The sequence below is a fragment of the Nicotiana sylvestris genome, chromosome 11 (assembly GCF_000393655.2).
Source record: "Nicotiana sylvestris chromosome 11, ASM39365v2, whole genome shotgun sequence".
NCBI lineage: Eukaryota > Viridiplantae > Streptophyta > Magnoliopsida > Solanales > Solanaceae > Nicotiana > Nicotiana sylvestris.
The window spans coordinates 88,052,610-88,070,374 of record NC_091067.1 but is presented as its reverse complement, the minus strand read 5'-3'; the positions used below and the strand labels follow the sequence as shown (position 1 = coordinate 88,070,374).

The 17,765-nt window shown below is 37.9% G+C and overlaps 2 protein-coding genes across 2 annotated transcripts; both read right to left on the bottom strand.

Moving 5' to 3' along the window:
• Window positions 1-2,221: 2,221 nt before the first annotated feature.
• LOC104230364 (SEC14 cytosolic factor) lies at window positions 2,222-8,251 on the bottom strand. The gene is made up of 6 exons (XM_009783150.2): window positions 7,893-8,251; window positions 7,539-7,794; window positions 5,251-5,287; window positions 3,395-3,512; window positions 2,812-2,922; window positions 2,222-2,594 (listed from the first exon to the last, which is right to left on the bottom strand). The coding sequence occupies exons 1-6, from the start codon at window positions 7,962-7,964 to the stop codon at window positions 2,466-2,468; spliced, it is 723 nt and encodes a 240-aa protein (XP_009781452.1). The 5' UTR covers window positions 7,965-8,251; the 3' UTR covers window positions 2,222-2,465.
• Window positions 8,252-8,989: 738 nt separating this feature from the next.
• LOC104230365 (uncharacterized) lies at window positions 8,990-9,622 on the bottom strand. Its single transcript, XM_009783151.1, has one exon. The coding sequence runs from the start codon at window positions 9,620-9,622 to the stop codon at window positions 8,990-8,992; it is 633 nt and encodes a 210-aa protein (XP_009781453.1).
• Window positions 9,623-17,765: the final 8,143 nt, after the last annotated feature.

Genomic DNA, 17,765 nt, shown 5'->3' with positions numbered 1-17,765 from the left:
TACTTTCTAATTTCAACTCAAATTCTCTAAATTAATTATTTTTTTTATCACATTTGATTGATCCACACATCAAAAAACAAGTTCTTTTGTGTCTCATATTTTTAACTAAGAAACCCCCTTGACCAATGACGCAAGGTTCAAAACACAATGGATAATAGGCTCACCTTGTACCATTTTTACTTAAGAGAAGGATTCAATACCATATGATGTGTGCCCAACTCATACATCATGAGTTGCACTCACCACTAGATCAAAGTTATGTAAGTTTTTTTGTGTCTCAATAATATATTAATTTTATAAAAGAAGTTTTAGGGTCTTTTTAATATATTTTGGTTTTAGGCCACCAGTTTTGTTGAGCCGCCCCTCATTGATCAAAGTACTATTTTAGCTGTTGGGGATATTATAGCTCCATAAATGTCAAGAAGACTAGATTCTTTTGAGCTGCAACACTTTAAATTGGGATTTCGGTAACACAATTGATTTTTCTTTTGACAAACATTGAAGAAGCAAATTAAAATAAAGATTTTAATTATTTAATTATGTATAATAAGATGGCTTCTGAGAAATTGAGTGAAGCCACAGAAGGAGAGATATTGTTACATGAATGTTACGTTCCGGAGAGATATGGAGATCACAGGGAGAAGGAGGAGGAGAAAGGGGGCTGGAGTTTTTTAAAAAGTGGGTACAAGTTAAAAGTTTTAAAAAAAAACGGGTATAGGTTAAATGGGGGCGACCAAATAGGGCGCCCCGTGCAATTTTTACTACCAAATAGGTTGTATAACTAATACTTGCATTAGTAATACATAGTTGAAAAAGTATATCAAACATGCATTTTTTTCTCTAATGCATCATATCCGGGAGTTGTACAATAGGATTACTATATTTAAAATAAAAACACAGGAGTACTATATTTCAAAAAGAATGATAGGAGTTAGAATGCAAGGATCAAAATATTCGATTTCTTGTGTGAGATTGATCACTTCGTTTATAGAAATTTAAGAAGTATTGTAAACCATAATATTATTCATATTTAAAGAATTTTGAATTTTTTTGAGAAAATCCTCTTTCAAGAAAAGAATGTGGCAATAATAGCTACCAAATGTATCAGTATGTGTTGTTTGCTTAATAAACAATAAGGAGTACTGGAAAAAAAATATATTTTTGCTAGATATATAAAATGTGTGTTTTAAACATTGTCATCAATTTTACTGTTAACGTAGTGAACAAGGATGACGCAATTAGGTAATAGTAATCAAGAGATAATTAAGATTTAAACTCGAAGTCCTAATTAGGTAATAATGTTCAAGAGATCATAAAAATTTAAATTCGTGACACTTTAAGATGCATTTAGCCGTCTTAGATGAGACGAGGTGTATTCCTCGCTCAATAGCATCAGGGGAGGATCTATATACAAATTTTGGATGCTTAAGCATATTAACCTTAATTTGGAGTAGGTATAATTCCATGGAAAACTAAACGAAATAGATATACAAGGTCAATGAAACAAAAACTTTGGTGGGTGTTTTGGTAGAGAAGCGGTGCTAAAAGTTTAATGATGTTAAAGAGAGGAAGTTCGAAACTCAGTACTCGCAAGAGCACTTTTCAACCAGGTAAATATTTCCTTTTCTTATATTCAAGGCTACTTTGTTCCTCCTCCTTCTTCTTCTTTTTTTTTTAATAAATATTTCCCTCAATTAATTAAGTCTTCTTTTTTATTTTTCAAGCACACTTTCTTAACCCAATACTACTTTTTTTTTTGGCTGACCTTTGATTTTTGCTTTTTATTTTTAATTTTGCTTTACCTAACTCTCTATAGCAAAGAAAAAAAATCTTCTTAAAAAATCACAAAGTTCAACCCCTTTTAAAGACTAATAGTTCCTCAAAAAAGGTAAAATCCATTAATTTTTTCTTTTAACTAATTGTATTCTCAGCACATATTGATGTCCATAATATTAAATATGAGTTTTCTCGGTAACTTTTTTCACCGTCGTATCAAAATAGTTGTGTGTAGTAAGTTTATCAAAAAAAATCGAGCCACCCAGAACCCAAAATACTAGATCCGCCACCGCCACACCCGTCCGAATACAGTACTAGATTGGGACAGGTACAGTATAAAGCTAAAAAGAAAGTGGAAGATATAAAGTTGTGGTATTGAGAGTTGGAACAACCGTATGGATAATTTAGGTTGTTGGCTTTGCGAGCCATAAAATAGAACATTCAATTTTACTGATAATGTAAACTGTAAACACTTTTCACATTTTATTATGGTATTCTCTAGTTATAGATTTGCAAATTTACTCAATCACCTGGAAAGAGTCAGGTTAAACTGTGGCAGTCGAGTACTACAGAACGTTTCTGGATTTTCTATAAGACAAGGAAACCAGGTGTACAAATTTAGTAACATAAATAGTATGCCTATGATTTGCTCTTATTATTTTCCCTTTCTATTAATCCTCTTCTTTGTGTTAGTAGTTCACAGCAACATCCTGCAAAAGTACAATTTTAGCACGCCCTCCATACTCCTCCGGTAAGACGTCTTCACCAACCTCTCGGATGAAATTTTCCCTTTCTTCTTCACTTCTAACAATCCTGATCTGCATAGCATAATAAGTTTTGCTTCAGGCGAAATATGGGAACTTAATTATAAGCAATGTTTGATCCGTAATATTGTTTCCACCAAGAAGAAAATTATGCACAAAAATCTGAGATATATAGCTGCAGAAATGATCTAGTATTGAAGACTATTCGTTTACTATTGCATTTTGTTAAAATGTAATATCAATCGATGGGCCATTATGCACACTGACATACCTTCTCTTGAGTTGCTTTTTCAAGGAAGCGACAAACAAATCGCCATACAGTGACAAAGAACTGTGGCATGTGTAAAAGGTAACAAGTAGCTAAACGCTCAGGGTAGTAAGCCTGTAGAAAGAAACTGTGTGAAATGTAGCTAGCAGCACCAATATAACAGAACATAAGTGAAATAAGAACTGGACAAAATTGTATCATTATTATTATTATTATTATTATTATTATTATGTGGCACTACCAACTCAGATGTTCAGTATATGCTACTACTAGTCTAGATCAAGATTCAAGAGTTTAAGAGCAACAAAGATTTTGACCGAAATTTTCAGAGAATTTAAGTGGATAGCATATCCAAATTATTCATTACACCAACGGCATCTCAGAGTGCATGCAAATCAAAGCTTTAACGATACCTCACATGTGAGAGTTAAATACCAGCTACATACATAGTCTAGTAAGTTATGTTCTAGTAAGCCGTTAATCTTGACTCTTTGAACTGTCTTATAGCTAACAGCAGATGTATAAGGTTCTGAGTTGCTACTGTCAAAGGTACAGTTACTACTATCTCTTTTCATAAAGGGGTTACCTGTAAAAACTGAAAACCAGTGATTAATCCACGAGTATCAACATTGCTATAGGTAATATTCTGGAGATCAAGAATTCCAATAAGTTTTTCATTTCCTATTTCTCTACCATTGAAAGAGCTGAAACAAGCACAAAGAGGTCCAAGTTAGAAACAAAACCACGATTCTCAGCACAACAAACATATTTGGCGAGAAACAAAAGCTGAGGAACTTCATGAGTCTCAAAGTCATAAGACCTCTAATGGTAGGAATCTTACTGGATATGACTTGCAATTTACCATATTACTGTGAACATCTATCAAGTGCTTTAAGGAAAGGGAAAATTTTCTGTTTCTGGAATACAAGTAATAGCAAATATTGGTACAATTTACAAAATCTGGTATCGCTTCAGTGCTGCAATCTCTACATTCTTATACATGGATAGAGATTTAGGAAATGACAACGCGGAAATGTTTTCTACTCTTTAACTGGAGGAACACAATTGAGATTCGGGTCATTTTGACGGTCATTACTTGCTAGAAGTTGGAGAAGCTAGAATTTTACCCACTACAGAGCTCCAGAAACAGGTGACTGACCATGCACATGAGATCACAATTGATTCACCAGATGAAATCTACAATTTAAATTGCCTATCCTTAGATCCAAGGTGATAATCGACCAGAGTTTTTAACCAAATGAAATTCTGCTCCAAAAGATAAATTTTCCAGGTTATTTAATAGTGTCTGTAATATTACGACGTAACTAGTGTCTATACTCCTCTATACTTGTACCCATTTCATCCTTCCAATTCTGCATCCACCTAACATAGGAGCATGCAAGCATGCTACTCGCATTGATAATGTCATTCTGACTAGATGCTAAGCCACTTTTAGGTTCTTGTAGATGCTCATTTTCTTCATAAATATCAAGGTAGAACTTAAGCTGCAACCACATAAGCGGTTTAACATTTTATTGGTAAGAAAGTTCAGTTTTTTACCCACCTCCTAATCCATCAACTCTATTGCATCAGATAACAGGAGAGAAATAATTCCTCTGCACTTTCTTTTGTGCCCCTTTAAAAAATCACTATCACTGCCCATACAAAAGAGAAAGCAATCCTCTTCTTTAGATAGCATTACCTCACTAAGCAGTTTATCATTATTATCAGTTCTTGGACAAGTAAGAGAAGAAGGTTTCTATCATTACTTCACTCCTCATTGAAAAGACAGATATTAGAGTGACTACAATAATAAAATGTAAAAGGATCTACAGTCCCAAACAAATGCATGCCCAATCTTCTGAGCAGTATACCTAGTTTTGTGAATAACACAAAAAATTTAGTGTCCAACAGTCTGCAAAAACAGAATAATGCCCAACAAAGAACTATCATAACCAGTCTGCTCATATTATTTCTAGTCAAATACATGCATCCATTTCTCAGAATGTCCTCTCTTTCTCTCTCTCTCAAAGGAAGCCTTGGAGCAATGGTAAAGTTGTCTCCATGTAACCTATAGGTCACCGGTTCAAGCCGTGGAATCAGCCACTGATATTTGCATCAAGGTAGGCTGCCTACATCACACCATTTGGTGCGGTCCTTCCTCGGACCTTGATTGAACTCGGGATGCTTTGTGCACTGGGCTGCCCTTGCCTCCTCTCTCTCTCACGCACGCACACACACATGCACACACTCATACCTCTGTCTCTCGCTGGCTCGGTAGAAATATCAGCACAAACCTCTATGTTCCTTCTCTCTCTCAAGCAATTTCTCAGACACTTCGATTTACGTAAAGAAACATCAATTTTACAAAGTTAAGAAGTAGTTCCTCATGTGCAATTTTCGATATGGTCAAAGAGCAACATGGTTGAATGAAAATGATACCTTGCAATTGTTTTGTCTAGTAGATGAACCACGAATTCTGCAAAAGAGGCAAGTGTGTCAATACTAACTTTATTGTTAAGAGCAGAGTCTTATGTAGTGTGATAGTACCGGTTCATTTGAACTCAGTACTTTCATTACGGAGTATAAATTTAGTATAAAAATTCGCTAAAATTGCAATATATAGTGGGTTTGAACTTTGAACCCATAACTTTATAAATATAATGGTTCCAATACTAAATATCTCAAAAATTGAACCTACAGTGCTTAAATACTGGATCCGCCTCTGGTTAAAAGCAATAATTAACATTCTACAGAAAGAAGAATTCTGAAGGATTCATTCAAGATTCGATTACTAGTCACCACAAATAATTTCTCTTTTATGTTACCAGAGATAAGGGCGCATACGAGAGAAAATAATACCGTAAAATGATTCATTTACGATCCTACAACTTGGTAAACACTATAGATGTTGTTATTTTGGTGAAAAAGTCTTAACCAGTGTTCCCTAATAACTCAAAATAGATTGGTATATGTCCTTAACTATTGTTCCTTGATAACTCAAAACATTATTTTTCGGAATTTAAGAGTTCCCGTACCCCTTTTATAGTCATTTCACCAAGTAGGAAGCCGAAAGATCCTCGGCAAAAAGGGTAAGGTCTGCGTACACACTATCCTCCCCAGACCCCACTAGTGGGATTTTACTGGGTCGTCGTCGTCGTTGTTCACCAAGTAGGAAGTTCACCTATAGTAGGGTGTTTAAAGGAATGATATAAAACAAGAAGCTATAAGAAAAGGCCACAGAAAAATTCTATTATATAGGAAGAACACCAATTTATTGCATGCCAGAATAAGCCAACAAAACTACACACCAAGACAACCATATTGAGCACTGAGGCCTTCAAATTTCATTATCAGTCCGACAAGATAGTGTTTAACTAATCTATTAACAGAAAATTAGGACAACAATTAAGGAAAAAGCTAAAAGTGAACAAGTAACTCAAAAGATCTATGTAAGAAATAGAGAAGGGGACAAGCAGCACATGTTTTATGATGGGCAATCATATGATTAGGCCCTCCAAACCTACAAATCATTGCCCATCTTTGCAGTTAAGGTGGCAAAAACAGCCCATTTTTGGTAAATCTGCCAACCCGTCTAATATTAAGTTGGTTGTGTTATGACTCATTTGTTAACTTGACCCAATAGATTGAATCTGAAATGACCCATTAAACTATTTGGTTAAAATAGTATAATCCTGCGGGTCAAAATGCAACCTAAACTCAAACATCAAGAGTCAAATTCAAACATTGAGAAATATTTTTTGTTTCAATTTAAATGCCACACTTTCCTTATTAGTCTGTTGTAAAAGAATAACACACTTTTATATTTAGAAACAATTTAACTTTAAACTTTTCATTCTATCCACTTTAGTTGGAGAGCCTAAGGCAATATAAACATTCCTAGCCCCGGACGAACACTGCAATACCTACGTCACCATCCAAAGCACGGGGGACACAAAGGATGGTGGGTGTTTCTGATACCATTGATACAACCTAGGGAGAACCACACCCCAAAAGCTAGCTATTTAGGTGGGAGAGCCCAAGGCCATATTAAACCCACATCAGCACTTTGTAGTACCGATGTGGGACTCAAGTTCCATTCCTTGCGATAGACCGTAACACAAGGTTAGCTTATGACACTTTATTCGACTCAACCCATTTTGACACAATCAAAGTTAGACGGGTTTGCTCATGGACCATTTACTGATTTGACCCGCATTGACTCGTTCAAGTTTGACCCGCCCACTCATTACCACGTTCAATATTATGGATCAATTTTTGTCATTTTAAAATTTATAGCTGGTTAGATATCAGTTCAATATTAACAAATCAACTTGTAATTAAATAAACATAATCAACTACCCTTACACATAGTATTCCTTTCAATAAAATATTATTGGTCACACGGATTAGTGATTTTTATTACTTGAAAGAAAACTATTTTCCTGCTACAGATTCCCTAACGCTAGCACACTTTAAACGACAAGAAGTCAAGTCCAAGAAATTAACAACTAACTACAAGATTGTTTAAACTAAAGACATGTGCAATAGCCCATTACTAGGAAAATAAAAGATTAAGAAACGGCATCATTGAGTGAACCAACCAGAATATTCTTATCTTAAAAACACAAAAAGATAAGTAATAATGAACTAACCAAGACAACTAAAAAAGGTAATGCAATATTTTTTTTTAAAGAAGAACGTTTACTCTGAGGGAGAAAAGAAATTACTTTTGAATTGAACTTGATCCTTGGAAGAAAAATGCTTGTTAACTTTGACAATCATAACAGGGTGCCCATTTTTGGATAATCCCTGCAAATAAATTTTTTTAGCTTCTAATTCATCAGCAACTTCAGAATCGGAGATGTACCCAATTGGAACCATTTCTGCCCTCCATTTTTGCCACTGACTAAACATCTTTGCAGCTTTTTGTGGGTCCATTGATCTTGCAATCAAGAACCTCATTAGTGTCTGCTCTCCATAACCCTGAACAAAAAAAAGAAAAAAGACCTGATTTTCAGTACAAATTAAGAGTTAAAACTTTACACTTAAGAGGAAAGAATTAGGGAGTCAATTATGCTTACCTCAGTGGAAGAACCAAGCTTTTCAACTGATTTCCTCATTTGGGTCAATGCTATTTCTTCATTTGTGTCCATTTTTAGGAATCTACGGGGAGGGGAAGTTTATGTTGAAGGAGAATTATAAATTTAATAATGATTATTTGTGAAATTGAAAGTTCAAAGTTGTGGAGAAAAATACAAAGAAAAAAGGGAGTCAAAGAAACGATGAATAAGATAGTAAATGAGTATTTATTGCAGTATGCTAGAAATAATGGCGCAAGAATGGAGAGAGAACCAAAGGAAGTTATGGAATAGAAGAGAAGAATGCTATGACATTTGGCAACACAGGAGTGGTAACAAGTGTACCTTGTTCAAAGAATTTCTTTTTCTTTCTTTGTTACTAGTATAAAAACTCACGCGATACGACAAAAAATTTAACAGAATATTAATCTTATAAAATTATGAACTAATATATTAGATTAATTTAATAAATATTAGTTATATTTTATTATTTAATATAGTATGCACAAATATAATATAATCTATAAAAAATTAAAGAATACACATCATATAGTAATCAAATAAAATATTTGTTCATTTTTATTTTTATTATTAAATTAGCAAGTACTTAGTACTATTGATACATTTCTTGAGTGTTGTTTATTTATTTTTTATTTTTTAATTAATTAAAAATATAAATATCATAACATTATCTGCATCCCCTCTTTTTGTACATTCCTTTCTAGTGTAATACTTATTTGATTAGTTTTCAGATTTTGTAGTTTACTAAAAATTTAAATAATATAATATTTTTTTTACTAAATTATAATTTTGAATTCATCAAAAGCATAAAGAGATAAGAATAATATTTACCAGGTAATTAAAGTATTTTATTTACCAAGTAACAATATTTACAATTCGTACATTCTATTACAAAAATAAAACTCTAGCATACCTCCTACTGGACATAAAGCCCCAGCTAGGAGATACCCATCCTTAAAACTTCTACTGCTTCTACAGCTTAATCGTTACTTCATACTCTAATTTATTGCAATGTACCAATTCAGATTAGCCATTGATCTATCTAGACAAGGAAATTTGGCATCCCTTATATGAACTTCCTATATGATTAGTCGTAATATGACATTGCTTGTTCTCCTTTTCTTCTGAAAAATCACACTATTTCTTTCTTGCAAAATGTGGTAGACTACAGCTGCTAGGGTCATCTTACATACTGTTGCGCATGCACTCTTTCCTTTGCTTATATGTGCCATCCATGTCACTTCCTCTTGCCAAGCTTTCTTTGGTCTTCGTATACCTTGCCATTCCAGTAGTCGAAGCCATATTTTCCTTGTTGTCTCACAGTCAAAAAATAGATGTTGCACTGTTTCATTTTCCTTGTTACACAATGAGCATGTTTGTTCTGCAATTAAACCCCATCTTGCTAGCTTTTCTTTAGTAGACAATCTTTGCTGAATTGCTAGCCTTAGAATGAATGTCCACTTGGGTTGTCCCTGATTGTTGCATACTAGTTTTCTCCATGTCATCTTTGGAAAGTCTCCTTGCATGGTTTTGTATAGTTGTTTGACAGAATATTTCTCCATCTTCTGGACATCTTCTTCTGAGAGCCCTGCATTTGCAAAGTAGTTTCTTGCTTTAAAAATCTTTTGTGTGTCCCATGATGCATTCTTTGGTTCTGTATTCCCTACCGTGTTCCCCTTTATGTAGTAAGTATGCATCCACTGAATCCACATCTTCTCTTTCCTTGTGCAAATACTCTATAGTAACTTGCAAATGGTTGATTTGTTCCATAGCTCCACATTGATGAAGTTAAATCCCCCATCTACTTTTGGTGCACATAGTTTGTCCCAGGCTATCAAAGTCTTCTTTGTTGGTTCAGCATCTCCTGTCCATAAGAATATTCTACAAATTGCTTCTATGAAATGGATAATTTTCTGAGGCAAGATGAAGATCTGAGCCCAGAAAGTTTGTATAGCAAATAGCACAGTTTTGACTAGGACTGCTCATCCTACATATGATAGAAATTTTGTGGTCTAGCTTTGAATTCTGCTTAACATCCTCTCTATTAAGGGTTCACACTGAATGACACACAACCTCTTAGTGTTTAATGGAACATCCAGATATCTGAATGGTAGCTCACCTTTTGTATAGCCTAGTATGTCCATAATTTGCTGTTGAAACATGTTATTCACACCACCAAACTAAATGCTGCTTTTGTTTGGATTAGCAATTAGGCCTGAGGCTGCTGAGAACATTTGGAAGTGCTTGTGCAACATCTGTACTGATTGAATATCACCTCTACAAAATAGGAGTAAGTTATCTGCAAATCCCATTGCTAGAACAAAAAGGAAAGGGGATAATGGATCTCCATTCTTTAAACCTTTTCTTGCTTCAAATGGTACAAAAGGCTTACCATTGATTAGCATATAGTAGGACACAATTTTGATGCAGGCTATTATCCACTTCACAAACATTTCAGGGAAGTTCTGTAATCTCAGTACTTGTTCAATGTACACCCATTCCACAGAGTCATATGCCTTTTGCATATCTATTTTGAGCATGCATCTAGGAGCAATATTCTTCCTTCTATATCCCTTGACCAGTTCATGGCTCATAAGTATGTTGTATGTAATCAATCTCCTAGGTACAAAAGTAGCTTGACAATTATATATCAATTCTTCCATCACATCCTGCATTCTTGTTGTTTGAAATTATCTTGTACAGAACTGTGATGACCCGAAAGGTCATCACTTGTTTTAAAAATAAATTCTGTATTTTGAGGCCTTAAAACCTCCTTTTTACCTCACCTCGATTTACGTGCATGGTCCGGACGTATATCCAGAAAGCTTTTATGTAAAAATATGAGAAGTAGACATTTCTAGAGTTAGAATTTGATTATGGTTGACTTTGGTCAACATTTTGAGCAAACAGACCTGGATCTGTATTCTGACAATCCCGGGAAGTCCGCAGTAAAATATGAGACTTGGGCGTATGCCCAGAAATGAATTCCAAGGTCCCAAGCCTTATAAATTAATTTTTGAAAGAAATTATTTTACTGAATTATTTATGAAATAAAGAAAAGAATTAATGTTTGAAACCATTAGTATCGGGCCCGTATTTTGGTTTTGGATCCCGGTACAAACTTGTTAAAGTATTTAAATGATAACTGTGAAATTTGGTGAAAATGAAGTTTATTTAACGTGATTTGGACATCTGGTCGAAGAGTTATGAACTTTAAAGTGTTCTTGATGAAAATGGTGAGTTTTGAGGTTTAATTCATAGTTTTACATGTTATTTTCATGATTTGATCGCACGAGCAAGTCCGTATGATATTTTAGGTTCGTGTGCATGTTTGGTTTGGAGCCCCGAGGGCTCGGGTGAGTTTTGGATAGGCCACGAAGTGGAATTTAACTTAGGATGTTGCAAGTTTTTAGCTGGTATGTTGCAGGTCTGCAGGCTTCGCAAATGCGAAGACGACCTGTGCTGCCTTGGGTCGCAAATGCGATGAGTTTATCGCAAAAGCGATATCGCAAATGCGAATGTCCCTTCGCAAATGCAAAAATGCCCTGAACTCCCCAGTCGTCGCAAATGCAACAATTCTATCGCAAAAGCAAGTTCGCAATTGCGAACATTAATTGCAAATACGAATTTAGCAGTCTGAGGGGTTCGCAATTGGTCACAATTGCGACACATGCAACCTACAAAATCATAACTTAGACGCATTTCAACCATTTTTCAAACCCTTTCAGAACCAAACACTCTTGGGCGATTTTTCAAAGACAAGTACTCTTCCAAATCGATTGTAAGTCATTTCTAACTTGTTTTTATTAATCTTTAACATCTCTTCTCATGATTTCAACTCAAATCAAAGGTTTTGGAGATTTGGACCTCGATTTGAGGTCCGATTTCAAAACAAATTATATATTTGGGTTCGTGGGGGAATGGGTAATCGAGTTTTGGTTGGTTCGAACCTCGTATTTTGACCATGTGGGCCCGGGGACGATTTTTGACTTTTTGGAAAAAACTTTAGAAAACCTATTTTCATGCATTGGAATTGATTCATTTAGCATTTATTGATATAGTTAAGTAACTTGTGGCTAGATACGAGCGAATTGGTGGTGGAATCAAGAGGTAACGCGATAGTTGAGACTTGAATTGTGTTCGTGGCATCGAGGTAAGTGTTTGGTCTAACCTTAGCTTGAGGGATTAGGAGTTGTGTTCTATTTGCTATGTGTTATTTGTTGAGTACGACGTATAGGCATGGTGACGAGTATCTATACGTTGGTGTCAAGCATGCCCAGGAGTATTATATTATGACTATTATGACTCAATTTGTATTGTTCATGCCTTATGTGATGATTTCTATTATTGAGCAAAACTTGTGGAAGTGATAGTGGTATTTGAATATTGAAGAGCGTTGGCTGAAATTGTATAATGAATTGTGCAAGTATAATTGGCAATTGAACCTTATAGAGCATTGGCTCAAGTTGTGAAGTAAATATGAAAAAGAAATGAGGATTATTATGTTGTATCCCTTGCCTGGATGTTGTTGCTTTTAGTAGTCTCCCTTGCCGGGATGTTTGTGCCTTTGCTATTGTTCCCTTGTCGGGATTTGGTTGTTGAACTATTGTTCCCTTGCCGGAATTTTATTGTGATTTTACTTATTTCCTTGCCCTTATTGTTTGTGATTGTTGTTTGGGTGAGGAAAAGTGTTAAACCACGAAGGGTGATGCCATGCATTATTTTGGTGAGAGAGTGTTAAAGCACGAAGGGTGATACCGTATATGATTTTGTGAGGAAGAGTGTAAAAGCACGAAGGGTGATGCCGTGCCGCACGATATACAATTCTGTGCCGATTATGTTGATGTTTATGGTGGGGACGAGAGTAAAAGCACGAAGTGTGATGTCATGCAGATTATATTGATTCTTATGGTGAGTACGAGAGTAAAAACACGAAGGGTGATGCCATGCACTTGTTTGATTTCTGATTCTTGTTGATACCTGAGTTATGGTGTTCCTTGTATTTACCTGTTGTCCTTCTATCATCAATTGATGTTTCCCCGCAGCATGTTTTCCCCCTCCCATTCTAAACTGTACATTCCTGCTTTTATTTTCTGTTGTATATGATTTAACTGCACACGTTTATTTGGTAGTTTGGTCCTAGCCTCGTCACTACTTCGCCGAGATTAGGCTAGGCACTTACCAACACATGGGGTCGGTTGTGCTGATACTACACTCTACACTGTGTGCAGATCCCGACACAGCAACTTTTAGACCTTAGCTTTGGGGTTGCTGCCTTCAGTCCATACAGAGATCCAATGTAGTCCTGCAGGCATCCGCATGCCTTGGCATCTCCCTCTATCCTTTCGTCCTGTTTCATTTACGTATTTCAGGAACAATGTTGTATTTATTTTTCAGACCTTATTTGTAGTATTCCTAAACCCTTTGTGAAGTTGTGACACCAGTTCTGTGTAGTCCTTGCTTAAGAAATTGTATTGGAAATATTTAAATGGTTTTATTTGTTTTTCTTCTGCTTCTTTAAATTTTGCTGTTTATAAACTGTTGGTTCATAATTATTAAGGATTAAAAATGGGAAAAAGGTAAATTGTTCAACAGTTGGCTTGCCTAGCTTTCACCAGTAGGCCACAACTCCGGAGGGTAGGAAATCCGGGTCGTGACAAGTTGGTTTCAGAGCTCTAGGTTACATAGGTCTCACAACTCACGGACAAGCTTAGTAGAGTTTGAGGGATCGGTACATAGACGTCTGTATTTATCCCCAGAGGCTACAGAGTTAGGAAAAACTTCACATTTATTCTTCTCTGCATGCGATTTTGTTCTCTCACTGGTAAATTGAACCACCTACTCTTGTTCTTTCACGAATGGCGAGGTCACGTACCACTTCTTCAGCCGAGCATCAGCTCATACCGGCGATGGATCAACTACATCTTCAGATGCCTTGTGGAGATTGGATAAGTTCACCAAGAACATCACTACTACTTTTAGCGATGCATCTTCTGAGGATCCCCAGTATTATTTAGACAGTTGTCATGAGGTTCTTTAGAACATAGGGATAGTGGAGACCAATGGGGTCGACTTTGCTGCTTTTCGTTTTTCTGGATCTGCTAAGGCTTGGTGGAGAGATTATTGTTTGGCTAGACCCACTAGGTCACCAGCTTTGACTTGGGATCAGTTTTCTCAGCTATTTCTGGAGAAGTTTCTTCCTATCACTCAGAGGGAGAACTATCGGAGGCAGTTTGAGCGTCCCAGGCAGGGTTCTATGAATGTTACTCAGTACGAGACCAGGTTTATCGACTTGGCCTGTCATGCTCTTCTTATACTTCCCATTATGAGAGAGAGAGAGAGAGTGAGAAGGTTCATTGAGGGACTCATTCAGCCTATTCGACTTTAGATGGCTAAGGAGACGAGGAGCGAGATTTCCTTTCAGGATACGGCCAATGTGGCCAGGAGGGTTGAGATGGTTCTATCACAAGAGGTGGTGGGGGGGTCAGGGGTCTGCCAAGAGGCCTCATCATTCATGCAAATTCAGTGGCGCCTCGTTTGGAGGCAGGGATTCGTATGGTAGAGGCCATCCTCTTAGGCCTTTTCAGACAACACTTCAGGTTTCTCATGATGCTTCAGGTGGCCGTGGTTCTCATATGCAGTATTCTGATCAGCAGTCCTACAGTGCACCACCAGCTCCTATTAGTGTATCGCCGCTCCAGAGTTTTTGGGGTGGTCATTCAGGTCATCAGGGTCAGCAGTCTCAGCAGCCGAGGGCTTGTTATACTTGTGGTGATATGCGACATATTGCTAGATTTAGCCCTCGAGCATCGAGTAGCTCTCAGCATCAGGGTTCTCGTGCCATGGTTCAGGTACCGAGTGTTCCACATCCCGCTCAGCCAGCTAGAGGTGGAGGTAGAAGTGCTAGAGGTGGAGGTCAGGCTGCTAGAGGTGGAGGCCAGCCATCAGTAAGCCGTCTCAGAGATGTAGTTTAGAGTGGTGGGGCTCAGCCCCAATGTTATGCTCTTCCAGCCAGGCCTGAGGCTGAGGCTTCCGATATAGTTATCACAGGTACGGTTCTGGTTTGTAATAGAGATGCTTCAGTTCTATTTGATCCAGGATCTACGTACTCCTATGTGTCATCTTATTTTACACCATATCTGGTCATGCCTAGTGATTTTTTGAGTGCTCTTGTATATGTGTCTACATCGGTGGGTGATTCTACTGTGGTAGATCATGTCCATAATTCGTGTATATTTGTGATTAGGGGTCTTGAGACTTGTGTAGATTTGTTACTTCTGGACATGGTTGATTTTGATATCACCTTACCACGCTATCTTGGACTGTCATGCCAAGACTGTGACGTTAGCCTTACTGGGCTTACCCTGTTTAGAGTAGAGAGGGACTCCCAGTTATTCTACCCGTAGTGTTATTTCATATATGAAGGCTCGACGTATGGTCGAGAAGGGGTATCTGACTTATTTGGCATATGTTCGTAATTCTAGTACCGAGGTTCCTTCTATTGATTCTATGCCTGTTGTTCGTGAGTTTCCTGAGGTATTTCCTTCAGACCTGCCGAGTATTCCACCCGACAGGGATATTGACCTCTGCATTGATTTGGCTCCGGGCATTCAACCCATTTCTATCCCCCCGTATCGTATAGCCCCGCCTGAGTTGAAGGAGTAGAAGGAGCAGTTGCAAGACTTGCTTGAAAAAGACTTTATTAGACCTAGTGTCTCGCCTTGGGGTGCGCCGGTTACAATCAAGAATAAGTATCCATTGTTGAGGATTGATGATTTGTTTGATCAGCTTCAGGGTGCCAAGGTATTTTTGAAGATTGACTTGAGTTGTGGCTACCATCAGTTGATGATTAGGGCATCCGATGTCCCTAAGATAGCTTTCCGCACTTGGTACATGCATTATGGGTTCTTAGTGATGTCATTCGGGTTGACAAATGCCCTTGCAGATTTTATGGATTTGATGAACCGAGTGTTCAGGCCTTACTTAGATTCGTTCATGATAGTCTTCATTGATGATATTCTGATCTATTCCCGCAACTGGGAGGAGCACAGGCATCATCTTAGAGTGGTTCTTCAGACTTTGAGAGATAGTCAATTGTATGTTAAGTTTTCAAAGTGTGAGTTCTGGTTGAGTTTAGTTGCATTCTTGGGTCATGTTGTATCAGCAAAGGGTATTCAGGCAGATTCGAAGAAGATAAAGGCAGTTAAGAACTAGCCTAGACCAGCATCAACTACAGAGATCCGAAGTTTCTTGGGTTTGGCAGGCTATTATCGTCGGTTTATGGAGGGGTTTTCATCTATTGCAGCCCCGATAACCAGATTGACCCAGAAGGGTGCCACGTTCAGGTGGTCGGACGAGTGTGATGCAAGCTTTCAGAAGCTCAAGATAGCTTTGACTACGGCGCCTGTGTTGGTTTTGCCCACAGGTTCAGGGCCATATCAGTTTATTGTGATGCGTCTCATATTGGACTTGGTGCGATGTTGATGCAGGATGGCAAGGTTATTGCATATGCTTCGCGTCAATTGAAGATTCATGAGAAGAACTATCTGGTCCATGATTTGGAGTTAGTAGCCATTGTTCACGCATTGAAGATTTGGAGGCATTATCTATATGGCGTGTCATGTGAGGTGTTCACGGATCACAAGAGTCTGCAGTACTTGTTCAAGCAGAAAGAGCTAAATTTGAGGCAGAGAAGGTGGTTGGAGCTATTAAAGGACTATGATATCACCATCTTATATCATCCGGGAAAGGACAATGTGGTGGCTGATGCTATGAGTAGGAAGTCAGCCAGTATGGGCCGTCTTGCGTATATTCCAATCGGTAAGAGACCGCTTGCTTTGGATGTTCCGGCTTTGGCCAATCAGTTCATGAGGTTGGATGTTTCTGAGCCCAGTCGTGTATTAGCTTACACAGTCGCTCGTTCTTCTTTATTGGAGCGTATCTGGGATCGGCAGTATGATGACCCTCATTTGTGTGTCCGTAGGGACACGGTGGTGCCAAGCGGGTTACATTAGGATAAGATGGAGGTTTGAGGCTGCAGGGTTGAGTTTGTGTGCCTAATGTGGATGGGCTTCGAGGGTTGATTTTAGAGAAGACTCATAGCTTCCGGTACTCTATTCATCCGGGTGCCGCTAAGATGTATTAGGATTTGCGGCAGCATTACTGGTAGAGGAGGATGAAGAAGGATATTGTTGCATATGTGGCTCGGTGTTTGAATTGTCAGCAGGTTAAGTACGAGCATCAGAGGCCCGGTGGTTTTTTCTAGAAGATTGAGATTCCTGAGTGGAAGTGGGAGCGTATCACTATGGACTTTGTTGTTGGACTCCCACAGACTCAGAGGAAGTTCGATGCAGTGTGGGTTATTGTTGATAGGCTAACCAAGTCAGCACGTTTCATTTATGCGGCAGTCTCCTACTCTTCCAAGAGGTTAGCTAAGATCTATATCCGAGAGATTGTTCATCTTCATGGTATGCCCGAGTCTATCATTTCGGATCGAGGTACGCAGTTTGCCTCCCATTTCTGGAGAGCAGTTCAGCGAGAGTTGGGCATACGGGTTGAGTTGAGCACAACATTTCATCCTCAGACGGACGGGCAGTCCGAGCGGACTATTCAAATTTTGGAGGATATGCTCCGAGCTTGTGTCATTGACTTTGGAGGCTCGTAGGATCAGTTTTTGCCATTAGCAGAGTTTGCCTACAACACCTACCAGTTGAGTATCCAGATGGCTCCTTTTGAAGCTTTATATGGTAGGCGGTGTCGGTTGGATGGTTTGAGCTGGCAGAGGCTCAGTTGTTGGGTACGGATCTAGTACAGAATGCCTTGGACAAGGTCAGGATCATTCAGGATAGGCTTCGT